The sequence below is a fragment of the Apium graveolens genome, chromosome 6, assembly GCF_009905375.1.
Source record: "Apium graveolens cultivar Ventura chromosome 6, ASM990537v1, whole genome shotgun sequence".
NCBI lineage: Eukaryota > Viridiplantae > Streptophyta > Magnoliopsida > Apiales > Apiaceae > Apium > Apium graveolens.
Window position 1 is genome coordinate 218,892,258 of NC_133652.1, and position 23,148 is coordinate 218,915,405.

At 38.3% G+C, this 23,148-nt stretch overlaps 1 protein-coding gene across 1 annotated transcript; it reads left to right on the forward strand.

Annotated features, from left to right (window-relative positions):
- The first annotated feature begins 10,451 nt into the window (after window positions 1–10,451).
- Window positions 10,452–11,705, forward strand: LOC141665744 (uncharacterized). Its single transcript, XM_074471726.1, has 2 exons — window positions 10,452–10,915; window positions 11,279–11,705. The coding sequence occupies exons 1-2, from the start codon at window positions 10,452–10,454 to the stop codon at window positions 11,703–11,705; spliced, it is 891 nt and encodes a 296-aa protein (XP_074327827.1).
- Window positions 11,706–23,148: the final 11,443 nt, after the last annotated feature.

Genomic DNA, 23,148 nt, shown 5'->3' on the forward strand with positions numbered 1-23,148 from the left:
TAAAAATTAAAATTAAAAATGAATAAAACGAAAAGAACAAAAACACGATCTAATCGATTTAGCAATCGTTTGCAACAAATAAATACATGAATCGATTGTAAATCACATAAGGAGGCTATATCAATCACCAAAATTAAACAATAACCCTTAAATCACAAAGTCCCAAATTCCGATTAAGAACATTCAAAGCTATAAACCCTAATTTTAAAATCTGAGAATCAAACATCAATTTGAACATGTTATTGAACTCCAAATTAGTCATATAATATACCAAAATGACAAGGAAGAAATTATCTATAAGATTAAGCCATCAAATCATACCAACAACATCAAGAACAAAAATTCATATTTTAATTATCAGATAATTTGAATTAAAATAAATAAATAAATAAATTACCTTGATTTCTGCACTAAAATGGTTGATTGATTCAGAAAATTCTTTTCGAGAGTTTCGATTTGATATATGGCACTCCCGAATCGGAGTTCGATAACGACTTCGTTCGAGGGTTTTATTTTCAAGAACATAACGAATAATTAGGGTTTTCTCTATATTTTATCGGTTTTAACTGACTAATCATGATTATACGAATAAATTAAAATAAGAAAAGGGTTATTTATATTTATGGAATATTGGTTCGTGTTGGATCGTATTGGATCGATAAATTAGTTACGTAGCAGCTAAGTAACTGCAAAAACGATCTGATTTGATAACCATATTGGATAATTATCCAAACCGGACTTTTTATAAAACACTTTATACGAAAATAATTTAATATTATCCTATCTTTTGAGAATAAAGGTTTTGTTGATTTATCGAAATGATTATATTATCGAAAATTTTGCGCCGGGCCGTGCACAGGTCAAATCGTAATCCGGATTGAAAAAGTCGAAACACGGAAAATGTCCGAAATTATCATATTAGGTTAGGAAGGAGTTTTCCGAAGAGTTTCGGGTTGTAAAAACGTAAAAACGGTTGAAGTTGGACAATTCCCGGCTTTATAAAACATTTTTGTAATTAATCAGAAAATAATTAATAAATTCATAAATCATTATAAAATCATATAACAGTTCAAAAATTACCAGAAAAATATTTTAATTATTTGTATTTTATTCTGGACATAATAAAATTTACATACTTATACTTTACCACATATAAATATCCACATATCAGCATCAATCATCAGATAATTCACCAAAAATCACATAATAATCACATAATATTATTTATCGATAAAAATAATTACACGCTATGTCCCGGATATTACATCCTTCCCCCCTTAAAGGATTATGTCCTCATAATCATGCTAAGGAATAAATACTGATACTTTTCAAGTATCTCACTTACCATTTTTCAAGTTGACTTCTCAACCTTACAACTTTTCCATAAACTTTAACTCACCATAACAATCATTACTCAACAGCCTCTTACTGACATCATATTCTATCAGTTGTTCATACAATCTGACACAGGTCTCCATTTTATATATAATGGAGCTAAACCACTCTTCCTGAGTATACACATATAAATACCCTATGAACCTGCTATACATGTAGCGATAAACCAACTCACTCACAATCTTTCTACCCATCTTACTGTCTCAAAGGACCAACATAGTATATATTGATCTTCATTGTCCACGTATTTCTTTGTTCAACTAGCCTAGCTTGTAGTCACTTCCGATCGCAATTGAAGTTCGTTAATTGTTCCCTTACTTTTTTCGTTCATCTACGATTGTTTTATATATATTAAAACCATGGCGTATTCGATTTCTAAACGTTCTCGAAATTAACTCCAGATTTAAGAATTAAAGAAAGAGTCTCGACATGGTATGATTGACGTACAAACATATCATCATACCTTACTTCCCTTGAATCACAATCGAGTAGAGAAAATTTAATAATTTAGGGGTATCACTCGCATATTCTAACCCATATTATCATTTATTTTGGTGCCAAGGAGTTCTCATACGAGACCAACTACAATGCTCTTCCTTGGCGTCTGATCAGATATAACGTCTATTCTTTTCTTTATGTCATATTATCATAAAGTCTTCTTTGACATCTAGGTCTTGTATCATATTCTTGGAGTAACTTGAATCCCTTGAGTCAACGATGTTTAGCCAAATTCTTCTCTTTTAGTTCTGCCTTACTGAATGTTCGTTCATCTAGGAACATACTTAATTATCAGATGTTCATAAAATCATATAACACTCCAAAAATTACCAGAAAATACCTTAATTATCTATATTTTATTCTGAACATAATAAAATTAACATACTTATACTTTACCACATATAAATATCCACATATCAGCATCAATCATCAGATAATTCACTAAAAATCATATAATAATCATGTATCGATAAAAATAATCACACGCTATGTCCCGGATATTACACCCATAGGGAGGAAAAGTGGGCCTTGGATTAAGGAGGGGCCCAAGGAAGGGGTTAAGGAAGCAGTGGCATTTTTATTCCTTTGCTATGACAAAAGCAATGGCCCATGGCTAAAGGAGAAAGGCGGGATTCAGGAGCCCCCCCCTCCACGCCCCTTACCCTCTCCCCAACACTCCCTCCATTACAATCGTAACGGTCAGCCTGAACGAAGTACCCGGATAAGAAGGATTTTTTAAAAAAATTTATTGAATATATAATACTCGAATGTCAAAAGTAATATTCAAATTTTATAGAATATTTTAATTAGTTTCCGCGATATTTTGATCCATCTAACTATCTATACTTATCTATACTATCTATATTATAATATAATAGACGAAACATTAAAAGTTTGGTAGTCGGTCGGTCGCTACTTGCTAAAATTACTTAAATACCCTTACTTAAATATTTTGATTCTAATTATTGGGTCAATCAATTCTAATTTTAATTGATATTGAAGTATTACTTTACCAATTTCAATTTTATTTTATATTGAACTCTATATTATTATAATTTATATAAAATTTAACTTCTTCTACCAATTTATATTTTAATTCATATCGAGTTCTATATTATTCTATTCTGTTACTTCGGGCTAAATTAAATATAAGTAAACTAAATATAATTATTAAGATTTAGTTAATATAAAATAATAATACAGTCAATTATCCTAAAAACATTTACTAATTAAGTTGGATAAACAAAATAATATATTTTATTTATCCAGAATAAAAAAATACGTTATACAATTGATTAAGTCTAACACAAAACTAAAATAAAAATACAATTCGACCAACCAAAATAAAATCATATATACTACTTATTCAGTCAAAAATAAAATTATCTTATTGATCCACACTTTAAAAATAAATAAAGTTAAACTAAAAATAATTAGTTTGATGTATTGGGCATCTGGCTAAAATAAAGTAACGTAAACCACTCATCCGAGATAAATCACATTAATATTAGATTAAGTATAATTCGTATCTTATTGGTTTGAACTAAAAAAATCAAATTTTAATTAAAACATAAAGTATTATTTTTTAAAATATACAAAGAATTATCAATAAAACTATATCGTTCAATCAGTAATATTATCTTTTTCAAATATCTTTTATAGAATTATGGTTAATCGATTAAGTAATCATCATGCTAAAATAATATTTTTTTAAGGTCCCAACATAATGGAGACCTTATATTTTACCCTCAATAAAATAATAATTTCGTTATAATAACATTTCCCTTTTTACCAATGCGATAACTTTAAGTAAGTTTAAATGTTCTAAAAAGATATGAACATGTACGTCTAATAATATAATTAGTATGTAGTCGTATCATTTAAAATTTTAAATGAACAAAATTGAAAATTGAATTCAATTTTTTTTAAACAATTATCTAATATTAAAAAAAATATGTGCGATCCGTGCATCGCACGGGTTTTAAACTAGTATATTATAATAGACAAAACATTAAAAGTTTGGTAGTTGGTCGGTCAGTATTTGCGGAAATTATTTAATTACCCTTATTTAATTATTTAATTCTAATTAGTGAGTCGATCAATTCCAATTCTAATTGATATTGAAGTTAACTTCCTCTATTACTTTACCAATTTCAATTCTATTTAATATCGAACTCTATATCATAACTTCCCCTATTGATTTACCAATTTCATTTCTATTTAATATCGAACTCTATATCATTATAATTTATATTAAATTCAACTTTTTCTATCAATTTAAATTTTAATTCATGTCGAGTTTTATATTATTCTAATTTATTACTTCGGGCTAAATTAAATTTAAGCAGACTAAATATAATTTTTAAGATTTAGTTGATATATAATGTGACTCGGGATAAGAAAAAATAATAATACTATCAATCCCCCTAAAAATTATACTAATGAATTTGAATAAATAAAATAATATATTTTACTTATACAGGATAAAAAAAATACACTATACAATTGATTCAGACTAACACAAAACTAAGATAAAAATACAATTCGACCAACAAAAATAAAATCATATATACTAATTATTCAATTTAAAACAAAATTATCTTATTGATTCAGACTTTAAAAAATAAATAAAAATAAAATAAAAATAATTTTTTGATTTGATCGGTGTATTGGGCATTGAGCTAAAATAAAAATAATGTAACCCACTCATTCGAGATAAATCAAATTAATATTAAACTAAGTATAATACGTATCTTATTGATATGAACTAAAAAAATCAAATTTTAATTGAAACATGAATATATTTTTTTTAAATACACATAAAATTATCAATAAAAACTATATCGTTCAATCAGTAATATTGTCTTTTTTAAATATCTTTTATAGAGTTATAGTTAATCGATTAAGTAATCAACATGCTAAATGATAGGGTATAAGAGACCCGGCTAGGATTCAGCCCGGACCCAAAGGATACCAGGCTCGATTGATGGACCGAGACCCCCCTCTCCCAAAATAATCAAATGGAGAGGCCAGGCCCGGGCCCATCCCATGACCCAGATCCGGATCCAACCCGGGACCCGGAACACCTGCCTTCCCGGATCCGGGTCTAGGCTAAGACCACCATGAGGGGGGTCCCAGCAAACACATGCACATCTCGCAACCCGCTAAGGAAGGGTATGTGGGCACGTGACTGTGACAGCTATCAATAACCAACACACCAGACAAGCACGGCGCGTGTCAGAAGGCCGTTAGGACACTCTGGAGGTGGTCATCCCCTAGACACGTGTAAGCAATTCACCCAAGCCAGGCATCCTCTGCTCCCAAGATCCAACGGCCCTGATTTAGAGGTAAAAACCCCTAAACCCTACCTTTGGGCTATATATACCCCCAAGGCTGAAGGGTTTAGGGGTTAGAAAAATATTCATACTCTTGCACACTCACTCTCTCTCTCATATCCATACACACACATCAACCTCTCCATTAAATATATACATCTTCATCTTCTCCAAAACCCTGTTCTTATTCTTACACCGGAGGCGCCGTGGGAGCCAAACCCTTTCTTGAATATGAATGTTCATTTTATCCATGTTTGTGTGAGCTCATTGCATTAGGCCACGTTTGTGTGAGCCCGCTCTTGTTTGTTAAATTTTGGTTGTTTAGGGTTTGATAATCTTGATAGTCTTGAAGCCTGGGGTTTAATAGTCTTGCTAATTTTAAAACTCAGAACTGTTTTAGCTTGCATATTTTCTTTTGTGTTCTAGAGCCTGCTGTTCTTGTTTAGTATTATTGTTAGCAAAGCCCAGAAAGTTTATTTGCTGTTATTCTGGAATTTTTTTTGTAATCTTCAAAAAAGCAACCTCAGATCCACATTTGTAGCCTCAAAGCTTGGTCAGTTGTTTGTACAATTGTGGTAATGGCAGGAGCAGGAAAAAATACGGCTGGTAGGCCTTCCGCCAGTACCCAGGTCCAGGATAAGGACCACTCTCAGGCTCATGAACCTGGGGGAGATCGAGAGACCCTCCAGGAGAAACCATTGACACAACACACCCCGATCTTGGAAAGGCTAGTGACACCCGGAATGCTAGAAATATCATAGAGCTCAATCAGTACAAGTACACCAATGTTCCAGTTGCAGAGGAGCACATGGCTAACTTAACAAGCCATGAACTTGCTGAAGCAATCAGGCTCTACAGAGATGAACAAGCTCGGCTCCAAATAGAATATGAGCAAGATGAAGAGCAAGAAGAGTCCGGGGATTCTCAGCAATCCAAGAGATCTGTCTTCGACCGAATTGGGGTTAAGGCAAAAAAGAGTCAGAAAGAACCTAGTAAGAAGGAGACAGAAGCAACCAGAAAGAAAAAGTTAAAAGAAATCAGAGAACAGATAAGAAAGGAAGAAGAGGCAAAGATGGAGCAAAAAATTCAGAAAACAATGCAGCTTGAGGAGGAGAGGCTCCTAGCTAAAACAAAAGGCAAAAGAACTCGAAGGGACCCTACCCCCGAGCTCATTTCTGACGACGAAGAGGGGGGCCAGAAGGATCTTAAAGACATGATTTATGAGCTCCAGAGAAAAATGGAGAAAGATTTCAGGTTGGAAGTTGGGGAGACCCTCATGCCCTTCAGCCACTCCCTAGAAGCCATCCCTCGACAGAAAAATCTCAAGCATTACAACTTCGACTCTTTCGATGGATTGGGGGATCCGGAAGAGCACCTCAACTACTTCGAACAGATAGCTCAGATATATTATTACAACGAATTAATCAAATCCAGATTCTTCGCCTCGACCCTCAAAGGGGGGGCTCAAAGATGGTTCAGCAGGATCCCATCAAGAAGCATTCACTCCTGGAAAGAATTCAGAGGAGCCTTCCTTAGAAGATTCAGAGCCAATAAGACACATGAAATGCACATGTGTCACCTGGAAACAATCCGCTAGTATGATAATGAAGCACTCTCAAATTATATGCGAAGATTCCAGGAAGCCATCAACAAAGTCTCGAATCTTGATGAAAGGGAGGCTCTAAGCATATTTCGAAGGAACCTGGATCCAGAATACAACGAGAGGTACATTGTAGAGTTGATAAACAAAGAGCCACAAAGCCTGGCCGCTGCCTACTCTATGGCAGCCCGGTTCATAAAAGAAACAGACGTTCTCCAGGCGATGAGAATGACCCGAAATGGAGGATCCAGGAGCAAATCTTCTGATGACTGACCGAAAGGGGGTTACCATCAGGAGAAAAAGTTCAAACAAAGCAACCAAACCCAGCAGACAAATGTTGTACAAAACACTCCAATATTTCAAAGATTGGGTCCTAAGACAGAATCCAAAAGCGATCCCAGTCCACCTAGGCAAGCAAGAGAGCCTAGGCAAGAGCCAGAATGGACACCACTAAACAGGACCCGGGAAGAAATACTGAAGGAGATCAAGGGAAAGCCATTTTATTATCCTCCAAAGCCAATGCAGACGCCCCCGGAGAGCAGGCCTTACAACAGGCAGTGCGACTATCATGAAACCCACGGACACAAAACTGAAAATTGTCTCTCTCTCAAATACTTCATTGAAGATCAAGTTAAGAAAGGCAACCTGAATCAGTACATCTCCCGGGAGATAAATCAGAGAGAAGAAAGGCAAAGGAAAGGTAAGAATGTAGTAAATATGGTCCTAGGAGGGTCGCACTCTTCCCCTAGGAGCCCGGGCTCAGGAGATGAAGTGTTCTCCATCCAATCCTACCCGGAGATGATGATCTCATTTAGAAGCAAGGATTAAGAAGGGGTCAACCCGAATCACAATGAAGCCTTGGTGGTAACACTTAATATTTTTGACAACGAAGTAAGAAGGATGTTGATAAGATAATGGATCTTCAGTAAACATACTCTTCAAGCATACTGTGGACAGGATGAAGCTTGGGAGCGTACGCTCCAATGAATGCCAAGAGGACCCTCTGTATGGGTTCGGGAACAACTTGGTCCCGATCCAGGGAACCTTATACTTTCCAGTCATATTTGGATCGGCCCCAAACCAAGTCACCCATGTGATAAAGTTCTACATGATCAATACTCCCCCTTCCTACAACGGCATAATCGGGCGCTTAGCCCTGACCAGGATCCAAGCAATCACCTCCATATCACACTTGAAAATCAAATTCCCAACTCCAACCGGGGTAGGAGAAATCAAGGGAGACTATGAGGTAGCTGAAAGATGTTATAGTCAGGCTCTGGTAATGGCTGAAACTCATCAAGACAACAAGAGAAAGGTCGTGATACTCCGGAAACAGCAAAGTATTAAGAAACATCGCCCCCACTCAAGGGATGATGCGAGAAAAGAAGTTCAGATCATAGAGTCCCTCTCAGATCCAAAAGCAACCAAACTAAGCTCAGAAGAGCAAAAAAGCAACCAAGTCACAGAAGAGATTGAATTGACCCTGGGCCTTGACCAAACCAACCCTACTGCGCAAGCAACCAACCCTGAAACAATTGAAGTAGGGGAAAGCAACCAAAAAGAGGTGACAACCCAGGGTCAAATCTATATGAAGAAGAATACAGAGGCCTGGATCCAGCAGTTGGTATCAAATATGGATCAATCCAAGATAGAGGCCGCCGTAGAAACGGAAACAATTCTGATCAATGCAAACAATCCTTCTAAGAAGACAAAGATAGGGTCCGGGCTTGAGACTAATTTCAGAAAAGACCTGGTATCACTACTCCATGGGTACTCTGATATATTTGCTTGGACCCCAAGAGACATGCCCGGGTTGGATGAATCCATAGCAATGCACAGCTTGGACGTCAACCCAGAGAGGAAGCCAGACAAGCAAAAGAGAAGAAATTTTGCACCAGAAAGGCAGAAAGCAATAGATGAGGAAATTGAGAAACTACTCAAAGCAGGGATAATATGTGAAGTCAAGTACCCAAATGGTTGGCAAATGTTGTGATGGTGAAAAAAGCAAACGGGAAATGGAGAATGTGTATCGACTACACAGACTTGAACAGTGCATGCCCCAAAGACCCCTACCCCCTGCCGAATATCGATCAGTTGATCGATGCAACATCCGGTCACGTAATGCTAAGTTTCATGGACGCCTACTCGGGGTACAACCAGATAAACATGAATCCCAAGGATATCCTAAAGACATCCTTCATCACCCATAGGGCGGTCTATGCCTATGTGATGCTGCCTTTTGGATTGACTAATGCGGGAACAACATATCAAAGAGTAACCAGATTGGAAGGAACCTGGAATCATATGTCGACGACATGATTGCAAAGTCTACAAGCATCCCCGGGCACATAGCAGACCTGAGAGAATGCTTCAACAACTTGAAAAAATACTCACTCAGGCTAAATCCAGAAAAGTGCACATTCGAAGTAGGGGCAGGAAAATTCCTTGGATTCATGATAAGCAACCGAGGAATTGAAGCCAACCTAGAAAAGATAAAGGCAATCTAGAAAATGAAACCTCCCAGAACACAAAGAGATGTGCAGAAGCTAGCAGGGTCACTGGCCGTACTCAGAAGATTCATCTCAAAGTTAGCCGAGAGATGCCTACCCTTCTTTGACTTGTTAAAAGGAGCAACCAACAAGAGAGAAGTTAATTGGAGCCCAGAATGCCAATGCGCATTTGAAGAAATCAAAAGGTACCTTTCTCAACCCTCTGTGTTAACAAAAGTCCAACCTGGGGAGCCCCTATCCCTTTACCTATCAGCAGGGGCCCTGGCAGTTGGAGCAGCCTTGATCAGGGAAGAGAATGGCAAACAGCAACCAGTTTATTATGTGAGCCAAGTGCTAAAAGATGCGGAGACCCGATACCCCAGGCTAGAAAAGTTTGCTTTCGCCTTGGTCACAACATCCAGAAAGCTCAGACACTACTTCTAGGGAAGGGAGATATGGGTTGTAACTAACCAACCCTTAAGGAAAATAATACACAAGCCAGACATCTCAGGAAGATTGATAAATTGGGCAGTTGAGCTGAGTCAGTTCAACTTGAGTTTCATTCTAAGAACCGCAATCAAAGCCCAGGCTCTAGCTGATTTGATCGTAGAATGTAATTTCCCGGAAGAAGAGCCTGTGCCCATGAGCATTGACCCTGGAAGAGACACTGATCAAGACATTGGAGCCTGGGCTCTCAAAGTTGATGGTTCTTCAACAAATGAAAGATCAGGAGCCGGCCTCATCCTAAAGAGCCAAGAAGGATTCACAATCCAAACAGCAATCTCCTTCGGCTTCTCAGCAACAAACAACCAGGCAGAGTACGAGGCCTTGATTGCAGGGTTGAAGCTAGCAAAAACACTCAGGATCCAGGATCTCAAAATCTACAGCGACTCCCAGATCGTGGTAAAGCAAATAAAAGGCGAGTACATAGCCAAGGATCCAGTCCTAGCCAAGTACCAGGCTCAGGTCCAAAGCTACCTCGCCTTGATACCAAAAACCCAAGTCATCCAAATCTGCAGAGAGGAGAATTCAGAAGCTGATACACTATCTAAACTAGTTCAAAATTCATTAGACCTGGATTGGTCCGTCTACTTCGAAGAATTGTAAAAACCAAGCATAGAAGCTGAAGAGGTCATGGAAATAGACAACAGTCCGAATTGGATGACTCCATTTATTAACTATCTGGAGAAGGGAGAGCTCCCGGAAGATAAAGGGAAGGCTCAAAGGTTAAAAGCCAAAGCTTTAAAATTCTTCATCGAAGAGGGCATACTCTATCACCGGACCTTCTCCTCCCCAATCCTGAAGTGCATAGGCCCAGAAGAGGCACAGTACTGTCTTATGGAAGTTCATGAAGGAATATGCGGGGATCATATATCCGCAAAAGCCCTAGCTCACAAAATCATAAGACAAGGGTACTACTGGCCTACTATCCTCCGGGATGCAATAGACTTTGTGAAAAAGTGCAAGGAATGTCAGTTATTTAGCAATGTCACCCGGATGAGCCCAGTCCTACCCTCCTCAGTCTTGTCAACAATCCCATTTGCCGTATGGGGAATTGATATCATGGGAACCTTCCCCAGGGCCAGAGGAGACCTCAGGTACTTACTAGTCTCAATTGATTACATGACAAAATGGGTAGAAGCAAAGGCCATGAGAACAATAAACCAACAAGATTGCATCAAATTCATGGACAACATCCTGATGAGATTCGGGATCCCGAGAGTACTGGTCTCAGACAATGGGCCACAGTTCGTTGGTTCAGAATTTGAATCCTACCTTCAAGAATGGGCCATCCGGCATAAGAAATCATCTGTAACCTACCCTCAAGGGAATGGCCAAGTTGAAGTAACCAATCGAATACTTCTCAGGGGGATAGAGAAGAGGCTCAGGGAAAGCAAAACCAAATGGCAAGAAGAATTGCCTAATGTACTCTGGGCATACAGAACAAGCCCCCGAACAAGCACAGGAGAAACCCCCTTCAAACTGGCCTATGGAACTGAAGTTATGCTACCAATTGAAGTAGGATCCCCCTCCCATCGAGCAATCAATTTTGATGAGATAGCGAATGAGGAGGGGCTCAGAACAAATATTGAGCTAATTGACGAAGTCCGAGACCAGGTGGTGGCAAGAATGGAAAAGTATAAGGAGAAAACAAAAGAGCACTTCAGCAAGAAGTCTCGGGTCAAAAACTTTCAAGTTAGAGACTTGGTCCTTCGAGACACGGAAGCTTCAGATCCCACCATGACTGGGAAGCTAATTCCAAGATGGGAAGGCCCATACAAAGTCAAGGAAGTTCTATGGCCAGGAACATACAAGCTCATGAACATGGATGAGTCTGAGATACCAAATACATGGCATGGACTCAGGCTCAGAAAATTTTACCAGTAGAAGAAGCAACCAAAAGCAACCAAAACTTGTAGCCTATGGCAAGCAACCAACCTATGATCCCATATTTTGTATAAAAAAATTTCAAGTCAATGAAAAGAATTTTCCTTACTTAGAAAGTTATTACTTTTAAATTACTAGTAAATAAAGCAAAAAACAATCTGGATATAGTCTCATAACTGGATTCAAAGCAAAAAACAAAAGCAACCACTATTCGCTTAGAAAATTTCTAAGTAATAGAGCAATCATCAACCCGGGTGGGTATCACGCCCGGATTGAAAGCAAATTCAAAAGCAAAAATCAACCCGGATAAGCATTTGAATCCGGGTTAAAAACAACCATTATGTACTCATATTTTTTAAGTACATAAAGCAACTAAGCAAACATCAAATTAGGTTGGTATCATACCCGGACTAAAAGCGAATTTGAAAGCAAAAACCAACCCGAATAAGCATTCGAATCTGGATTGGAAACAACCATTATGTACTCAGTTTCTAAGTACATAAGGCAAATAAGAATACATCAACCCGGGTGGGTATCACGCCCGGATTGAAAGCAAATTCAAAAGCAAAAATCAACCCGGATAAGCATTTAAATCCGGGTTAAAAACAACCATTATGTATTCATATTTTCTAAGTACATAAAGCAACTAAGCAAACATTAAATCGGGTTGGTATCATACCCGGACTAAAAGCAAATTTGAAAGCAAAAACCAACCCGAATAAGCATTCGAATCCGGATTGGAAACAACCATTATGTACTCAGTTTCTAAGTACATAAGGCAAACAAGAATACATCAACCCGGTTGGGTATCATACCCGGATTGAAAGCAATTTCAAAATCAAATATGAAAAATGATAAGCATTCAAATCCGGATTGATATACTACAGCAAAAATAAAGTCAACCCGGATAAGGCTTCATATCCGGAACAACCCGGATATAAACCCAATCCGGGTTGGGGGCCTCAGCCACAGCCCGGATCAATAGCATTTGTGCAAGGATCCGGACAGCTCTTAAAAACAAAAACTGCAGATGGAAACAAAAGCAAATATTTTTTGATTGAAGAAAAGGTCAAAACAATGACAGTAAAATTAAAAGCAGAATCTGGATTGCCATCAATCCTGAACAAGTTCAAACATTACAAACAACCCAAGTTCAAATACGAACATCACAAATCCTAGTAAAGTAAAATTACAGGGCTAGGCCCGAGAAGCCTATCAATGTTGGTTCGGATCCAAAGGAAGCTGGGGGTGGGACCGTCATAGGGTTCCGGTTCCCCCTGACCCTGCTCAACTGCAGCCTTCACAGCAAGGAACTCCTGGATGAAGCTCTCCCAGGATGCCAAGGGGTCGGTCTTGATGTGACGTTCGGCAACGACCCAGGATCGGCGGACCTCGGGAACCCCGGCATGGGCAACCTCGAAGTCATAAACATCACTGGCCTTGAATTCGGCGATTATAGCCTCCTTGTTCAAGTTTTCCTTGGCAGCGAGTTCGGATTTGAGCCTCTCTACTTCTTTGGCAAGCCCCTCAGCCCGGTCCTCAGACTCCTTCAGTTTCTCGTTTAATCCGGATTCCACCACCCGGAATCCCTCCCGGGCTTCCTCCAGCTCTCCCTGCAGAGTATTTACCCGTATCTTTTCAATATTGGTCCGGTTATTGGCCTCCCGGACCTCCGTAAATGCAACATCCGAGCAGATAGATATGGCACTCCCGAGCTGAAAAAAGTCAGAAATAAACTAAGTACAGAACACAATGGGGGGTACAACCCGGAACCAAAAGCATGGAAATTTTAAATACCTACCCCCATTGCCCGGTGACCCTCTTCAAGACAGCTACCATGCTGTATCCCTCAACCTCCTCATAGTCATCTTGGGAAGGGATACTAGACATGAACCCGGCTAGGTCAACCAGGGTCTTTGTCCCTATTTTGATAGGACCCCCATCCGGGCCCTTCCCATCCAAGTCGCAAATGACCCGGTCAGTGACAACAGCTTTCCCGTGGGGAGGCCTCCCGGGGCGGACTTCCTTTTCTTTGAAGGAGGGTCCTCAGAAATCTCCTGGACATCCGGGTCCTCGTGCAAGGCCGCGTCGCCCGGACTGGGCACGTTTCGGGGGGCGGAAGACTCGGCACCACCCTCGGCATCCGCAGATCCGGATCCGGTCCCAGGGCCCCTTTTGTTGTCTTATAGGCCAAGCCTAGAGAGTTGAAAGTTGCTGCATAAGCTGAAGAAGACATTATCACTCTGAATGAAGGATTGTAATGCGGCAAACCTGCAAAAGGGGAGAAGAGAACTATAAGGACAGGATAAATATACTGGATAAAGCAACCAAAACCGGAAAGAAAATACTACAACAAAACCCGGGTCAAGGGACAACAAAGAAAGATGTACTATGATCCGGATCATGGGAAAACATTTTATTCAAACAGGTTACAAGTAAAAAAGCAAACTAAACGCTGATCCGGATCATCGGGCAAAATAAGGGACCCGGGTCAAAGGCCAACATTCTATCCAAGCTAGTTACAAAAAAAAAAAGGAACCGTAATCCGGATCGTCAAGCAGGGTGAGGGATCCGGATCACGGGCAGCATAGATTAAAGAAAATCTTACATCCAAGTTGGAAAAGCAATTTATGATTCATAAAAGTATCCCGGGTTGGCTAGAACCTGAGACTACCACAGAACTTCCTCATTTGATCTACCGCCTTCCCTTCTAAGATCTCCGGATTGAATTTTGTGTTAACTTCCCCAGTTGTAAAATAAGGGAGAAATTCTAAGTCAAAGCCTTTTAGCATAAGGATCTCCCCATTCCAGTGCTTCAAAGAGGTCTGGTGCATGACCGGTTTAGACCTACCCGGACCAAAGCCACATTCTGTTGCCCGGAACCTAAGCTCATAAAATGGTTTCTGGCTTGATCGGGAATGATAGAAAATCTGATGGAATAATTTGAAAGTGGGCAGGAGCCTGGCCTTATTGTAGCAAGCTATGAACCAGGTCATAGACTTAATACCGTTTGGGGTTATTTGCATTGGGGATATTTTGAAGACGTACTTGCACAAATGTTTGATAAAAATGTGGCTGCGAGGGCTCCACCCGGATCTTAAATGCTCTAGCCAAACTGGAACGAAGCCATCTGAGGGTCGGTGGAAAATCCTCTCATGAGGTTCCGGCCACCTCCACGCAATATCAGGAGTTAACTGAAATGCGGCCCGAATTGCTTTGTCCATGTCGACCGGGTCAGCCTCCGCATAAAAATCCTTCAGTTGGTAATGATCTCGGCTAATCCCGAACGAAGCAAAAGCATCTTCTAGGGCACCCTGGTTATACACTCCCGGGTGGCCATCCTCATGCCTCTCATACCTGACCCGGGCATAGTAAATGCTATTATCGAACTCGTCAGGTTTCCTCACAAAGTGGTATTTAATGTTCGACCAACGGCCTTCTGGTATAAAGATAACTGAGTTCTCCGGAAGCCTCTTGAACCGGAAGCTCGTAATTGTTCCCACATATCCGGACCCTTTCCTCACCATATCACCCCGGATCTGTTCTCTACCAGATGAATCCAGATCACTCTCTTCGTCAGAAAAGTTGGGGTAGCAGTTATAGACTTTCCTAGCCCGCTCCTTGGTCCGGACCATATACCTATTAAAATGAAGGTCAGTTAGCCTGGGCCCTACAGATTTTATTTGCTTTATTAAGCGGTCCGGATTGGGTACGTTATGTTAGTTTTACCATAACCTAATGATCCGGACCACCAATGCAAGTCCAACCCGGAAAAACATCAACGATCCGGATCATGTTAACTACAGTCCAAAAAACCAAACCACCATGGACCCGGATCTTGATGGCAAATACCCAGATCCGGATCCATAGCAGCCAAAAACTTAAAACCACACCCATGTACCCGGATCCTCATGGCAAACACCCAGACCCGGATCCAGAGAAACCAAACACAAATTACAAATCCTAAGGCATGCAATTCTGCCCAAATATATTAAACCGGATCCGGATCTGATACCCCCTACCCGGGTCCAAAGCAAAAACCCTAACCCACAAACTGTTATTTTGAGAATCAAAGAGCAAAACACACACACTTTTCATATACATACATACATTTTCTTCCAAGAACACGAAGAACAGCCCCAAAAAACCCAGAAAAATCAAACGATAAACCCATACAAATCAACAAAAATCGAGCCTAAAACACAGAAATACATACAGATCAGCAAACACATAAATGAAAACATACAAACTCTCTACAAAAATGAACCAAAAACACATAAATCTATCGACTACTTCGAAGCATGCGAAAAATTGAAAAGAAAAAGCAAGAATAGAAAAGCTTACAGATTGGGCGGAGACGAAGACAATAAAAGACGAAACGGCGATGAAGAATTGAGCAGCACCCCAAACCTTCGATGGGAAAACTGACAAATTTGAGAGAGAAAAGAAGAAGAGCAAGAGACTGTTCAGATTCTATGAGAATAGAAAAGAAATAAAAAAGGGGGTTTCAGCTTTTATAGAGGCGGGGAGGAGAACTACCCCTGCCACGTGGCAGGGTCCTATTGGGTCCAGAAGCAGTTACAAAAAAAACATATATATGTGTAATTATACACATATAAATGTAAATTAAACCCCATCATTATTAGGGTCCGATTTTCAAGGAAATAACTGTCGAAATTCAAAAATATTGGGGGGAAACTGAAAAACGTAACAAATTCCTCCTGGCCACCCGAATCAAGGGGTCCTACCCGGATCATTGCAAACAACGTACAGTTTTCGGATCAGAAATTACTTGAAGTCATTCCGGATCTCTCTCAACTTTAACAGATCCGGATCAGGAAACAGGAAAAAGGCAGCGCTTTTCCCAGCCACATTCTTCCACCTTAATCCGGATTGGTATCTACAACACCAGATTCGGATTGGGGGGCAACCAGGAGCAAAAATTTTTCTGAATCAACTATTCTACCTTAATCCGGATTGGTATCTACTACACCAGATCCGGTTTGGGGGGCAACCAGGATCAGAAATTTTCCTGAGGCAACTATTCCACCTTAATCCGGATTGGTATCTACAACACCAAATTCGGATTGGGGGGCAACCAGGAGCAGAAATTTTTCTAAAGCAGCAACTACTCTACCTTAATCCGGATTGGCAGCTACTACACCAGATCCGGATTGGGGGGCAACCAGGAGCAGAAATTTTTCTCCTAAGGCAACTATGTAATTGTACTCTACTACCTCATACAGAAAATCTGCATAAAGGAGTGGGGGGCAAATGATAGGGTATAAGAGACCCGGCTAGGATTCAGCCCGGACCCAAAGGATACCAGGCTCGATCGATGGACCAAGACCCCTCTCCCAAAACAATCAAATGGAGAGGCCAGGCCCGGGTCCATCCCATTACCCGGATCCGGATCCAACCCGGGACCCGGAACACCTGCCTTCCCGGATCCGGGTCTAGGCTAAGACCACCATGAGGGGGGGTCCCAGCAAATACATACATATCCCGCAACCCGCCAAGGAAGGGTACGTGGGCACGTGACTGTGACAGCTATCAACAACCAACACACCAGAAAAGCATGACGCGTGTTAGAAGGCCGTTAGGACACTCTGGAGGTGGTCCTCCCCTAAACATGTGTAAGCAATCCACCGAAGCCATGCGTCCTCTGCTCCCAAGATCCAACGGCCCTGATTTAGAGGTAACAACCCCTAAACCCTACCTTTGGGCTATATATACCCCCAAGGCTGAAGGGTTTAGGGGTTAGAAAAATATTCACACTCTTGTACACTCACTCTCTCTCTCATATCCATACACACACAGCAACCTCTCCATTAAATATATACATCTTCATCTTCTCCAAAACCCTGTTCTTATTCTTACACCAGAGGCGCTGTGGGAGCCAAACCCCCCTTCCGGTGTTGTTTTGCAGGAGCCCAACCGACAGCTACACCTCATTTATACCCAGAAGGTCCAGGAACGGCGTTGGACGGAGCCGCCCGCTCACCGGAGTTATCACTAAAATAATATTTCTTTTAAGGTCCCAACATAATGGAGGCATTATATTTTTACCCTCAATAAAACAATAATTTCTTTATAATAATATCCTTCTTACAAATACTATCATTTTAAATAAGTTTAAATGTTCTCAAAAATTATGAACATATACATCTACTAATATAATTATCATGAAACCATATCATTAAACAAAATTAAGAATTGAATTCAATATTTTTTTTAATATATATATATAATATTAAAAAAATATATATATATGTACATCGCACTGGTTTTAAGTTAGAATTAGTTATTTAGTGTATAATGATTTTTTACTAAAAATTACCAACCAACTGAACATGTCTGATATATTCCATCACCATTCAAAACAATAAAGAATTTGTACGTAAAAAAACCTCTATTCGTGAGCCTATGTGTACGATATAAGTGAAGAAACAAAACTTGCCCCATAATATTATTTACACCAAGTTTACATGTTTATTTTTCTTTTTTAGCTTGACTACAATACAGTAAATTTCTTTGAAGCAACAATGAATAAAAATAGCATAATATCTTCGTGATCGAAATTGAGAGAGTGAATTAAAATGACGAAAATCGGACACATGTTTGCAAGTATAAATAAAACCAAACCAAACATAGTCATACTTAGGGCAGAGTTCGGGAATATTAAGATATACACAGCTTCTTTTTCCGAAAGAAGAAAAAATTATTTCTGGAAAAATTCTCGACTTATGTATGTGCAAGAATATATAAAAAAGAAAATTGAATAATACTATATATAAGCAAAGATCAATACCAATTCAAACAAACAAAAAAATGATCACTTAAATTGAAAAGATTCTAAACAAACTTTAATCCATGATATTATTTAGGGGTATGCAATCGGTTCAGTTAACTGATAACAGTATCGAATACCTGAAATAATTTCGTTTCGGTTAACCAAACTTCATATTTTGGTTCGGTTTTCGATAGAAGAATTTGCAAAATTTGGTTTTTCGGTAATTTGGGTTCGAAAAAATCATCAAATATAGTATCAAGAATTTCATTTTTGTTAACTAAATGAGTTCGTTATCTTTAATGTGGCGCCCTCCAAACCCGGGTCATAAATTTGGGGTCCACAACACACACGATATATAAACCTGTATATGAGATATTATTTGCAATGACCCTGCTTTACACAATCCATGGATCGCAACAGGTTAAAGTATGAAAATAAGCCACAACCTTAACTTTTATTACATCGTATCAAATCCCAACTAATTTAACTTACAACTGATAATAAAATTATTCTTACAATCTTACTATTTCTCTACCAAATGAAGCTCCTGCTAGCTCGATCCAACTCAGAATAGAACCTTAGCCCGCATTTTGGACTGAGGAACTTCACTATCATCCATATCCTTTTCAACTGTAAAATATATAAAAGAATCGCAAGGGTGAGCTAACTAGCTCAGCAAGTCTTAATAGGGATAACTGAGGTTAAGCAATAATCAAATGAAATGATTAAGAGGAATCAAGTTTCTTTTTAACTAATCATTAGAATTGGATATTCATTTTAAATTTTAAAAACCAAGGTTAGGCTGCTGATCAGTCACGCACTAACCCCGAGCAAAGCACACAGCACTGCTCTAATTACTGGATCCAAGGCACACATTGGCCTAAAACGATTCAGTGTAATAAACAATGTAATTCAATAAGCAAGATCATAATCAACATTGATAAAGCACTTGTACAAAAGCATAATGCAGTTCATGAGTATCACAAGGGTATATCATGGTATGTATAAAAAACAGTTTTCAGTTTGTAAAAGCATCAGGTATTAGATCAGTAATGATTTTTCAAGGTATAGTTCTTTGATGTTATAAGGAAAGGTTAGGGTATAAAAGTTTCTGTGTTTTTAAACAATTTTCTTCCAGTGTTTGGTAATTATACACTTGGGGTGTAGTATCATATTTGTGTGGTTTGGTGTCAGATGATCAACAAAGGATGGTTTACAAAGAATAAGGCTTATGGCTCAAGATCAAGATCAAGAAAAATCAGGGTTCAAAGTTAAATAGTTTAAAGCACTTGCATTATAAAACAGGAGTTATTGTGAATAATAGCGACATGTTATGAAATAGTTCGACAATATTGGCAATATATCTTGAAGAAAAGTTAAGAAGTACTTGCCTTACAGGGCTTTACAACTATTACTGATTAATTCTGAGCCGACTCTGTCGCTCAGACTTTAACGTCCAATTACTAGATCCCATTGGATTCAACTTTGATACTCAAGTTTTTCTGTTTAAACTCTATTGAGCTCGTCGACTGACTACTAGGTCATCTCTAGTCCATCGTCCACTTTCAGGTTCCCGATTATAACCTACAAGGTCGAAATACCCTACGTTAGATGTCTAGGTATGCTTGACATATCCTCGATACTAATTCTTACCCAACAATATTCAAACCCGACTCATAATTATGAATATTATAATAACACACGCAACAAATAGGGTTCACAATCTCGAAGATCGGTTCGGTGTTCGTTTCGGAAAATATATATATATACTCTTTATTTTACGAAATCAGGGTTACTGATTTGGAAAAATATTTCATTACATCGTACAACCAATTTTCGTATATAAAACATACATATATACATATAGTCACTCGACGTCCCGATAATCATTGGATACGTTCCCGTATTTACATAATTCAGTTTCCCGGAAATCGGGCAGCGTCTCCTTTGTTTATCGGACTACTCGTCGAAACATCAGTCGACGTCAATTCAATAACAACAATCCAATTCACAACAACCACAATCCCAACTATCAGTTCAACCCAACAATCCATCCAATCACAATTCGTCAACTAAATTACGTACTCGACTTTAATGTAAAATCAAATTCTCGTTTCAAAAATAATTTCACGAATTAATTTATTTATTTTAAAATATTAGGACTCAGAATAATTCATCACGGTCCACCATCCACTCGTAAAAAGTCATCGCGGACGGCTGCAAAATTACGCGGGTACCCGATTAATTCTCGGGTTTCCAACGTGGAACTTTGCCGATTAATTAATAAAATTCATGAACGATAAATTTAATTCACGAATGTTAATGATATCATTCCTGCATAAAACATATAAATAAATTACTAAATAATAAGCAAATGCCAAACAAACAGATCAAGCAGCCGCACCAACACCACACGCACACACGCGCGGGTGTGTGGCCGGAAGTTGCAACACAGAATTGGAGTACCAGGCAGCACCACACCATATCAAACTCAACTGATTCACACATACATATATATAAAATTATGTATGTATATATCAATTAAGAAAACAGTGAATCGAAGTAACAACCAAAGAGCAAAGATGGCAACCGAAACTTTAAGCAGCGAACGGAGTACAGGCGGCGGCGCAACCGCCGAAAACAGCCGCGAAAAGAAAAGAAACGACAGCGATCACATAGAGGGGAAGAAATAAGACTGGAGAGACGAGGAGGGAGTTAGAGATTAAGAGATTGAGGGTAGTAGTACAGTGTGTGTCCTGTGCTTATCTTTTATTGTTATTATTCTTAATAAACCTGCAACTGCCACATATCACTGGGTGAATAAAAATGAGACACGTGTCCTGTTATCTCGGTTTTTCCAGAAATTCGCGAATAATCGAACCAAGTTGCGGGTAAAATAAACCCAAAAAATTATCAAAATAATTCTAAAATATCACAAATAATTCGAAGTTATTAAAAATAAATTTTTCATAATTTTTAAAGTATTTTTGGAACGCAACTTACATCCGTATTTCACAATTAATGAACCAAGCTGCACTTAAAATAAATTCAGAAAATTATGAGAATAGTTTTAAAATATTACAAATATCCCGAAGTTTATAAAGACATAAATTTTGAAATTTTAAGAAATTTTTTGAAACATAATTTATACCCGCTTTTAGCAATAAAACGAAACGAGCGCGTGAAATTAATCCTGAAAATTTCCAAAATAATTTTAAAATTCTCAGAATATTTCAAACTTAAATAAATATGAGTTTCATAGTTTTTGAAGAATTTTAGAATTAAATATGGATTTTACAAATAAAAGCAATCAGAAAATCATTTAAAGATAAATAATTAATAAAATATTGATTTCTCAATTTTATAAAATCCTAAAAATAATTATTGTAATTATAAAATCATAAAAACAATTTTAGAGACATTCCAAGTATTTACGCAAATAAATTTGCACCAAATCCACTTTTGAAAATGAAAACAATCCAATACGACTCCAAAATTAATCACGTGGTCAACCCGGTACACCATACATCGTATATAGCTACTAATCAAAGAACACATAGCGGTCAGAACCAATACACATATTTTATTTATCTAATAATTTCCATAATCACACATTTAAATAATTCAAAATACACGAGTCGTTATATCCTTCTCCCCTTAAAAGGATTCTGTCCTCAGAATCTGGTCTAACTAAACAAATGAGGATATTTGCCAAGCATATCTGACTCTAATTTCCAAGTAGACTCTTCTACTCGATGATTTCAAACGTATTCACTATAGATATACTTATTTTCAAGGACTCGCCTTTAACGATCAAGAATTTGGATTGATCACTATATGCAGAACAAACTTGGACAAGAGCCCATTGGTTTCTAATCAATCACTTAATTCAAATCAGATACTTATCGCTTTAACCTTAATAGGCCAAACACATTACATGTACACACTTTTGTGACGGTAACATCAACTCATGAACATCTTTATCTATATTTATCAATACCTCGAATGGTTTACTAATTTTGGGACTTAACCTGTCCCTTCTACTTAGACTTGTCCAATCTCTTTCAAGATGAAACTTGTACTAACACTACTGGTCCTATTTCTATACTCATATTCTCTCTCGATACAATTTCGCCTTCTTTCTTTGTCTACTCTGAGCTGCTTCAATCAATATTACTATGCTCTTGGTGTACTGAGTTAACTTAGAATTTGACAAATTTCTTTCTTCCACTTTATTTTAATAAAATGGGGACCTACACTTACATTCATATGAAGCTTGGTAAAGTGGCATTTCAAAACTGACATCGATGATAAATGATCATTTCAGCTTTCCTTGAAATTCAATCTCTCAACATACCTTATATTTCCTGAATCGCTTCCTCGCTCTGACCCTTTGTTTGAGGATGGTAGGCGGTGCTTATTTTTAACTTAGTATCCAAATATATAAACATCTCTTACTCTTTTCCATCAATTAAGGCTGAAAAGTAATCTCATAGATTCACGTATTATCACCATCAAGTATTTGAACTTCAGATTCCACTCTTTCCAATTCGTTTATTACCTCCTTGGTGGTCTTAATTACATCCAATCCTTTCTGTCGGAATAAGGCAGTTGTTATCATACATCTTTGCTTAGGTAGTTGTTAATGGA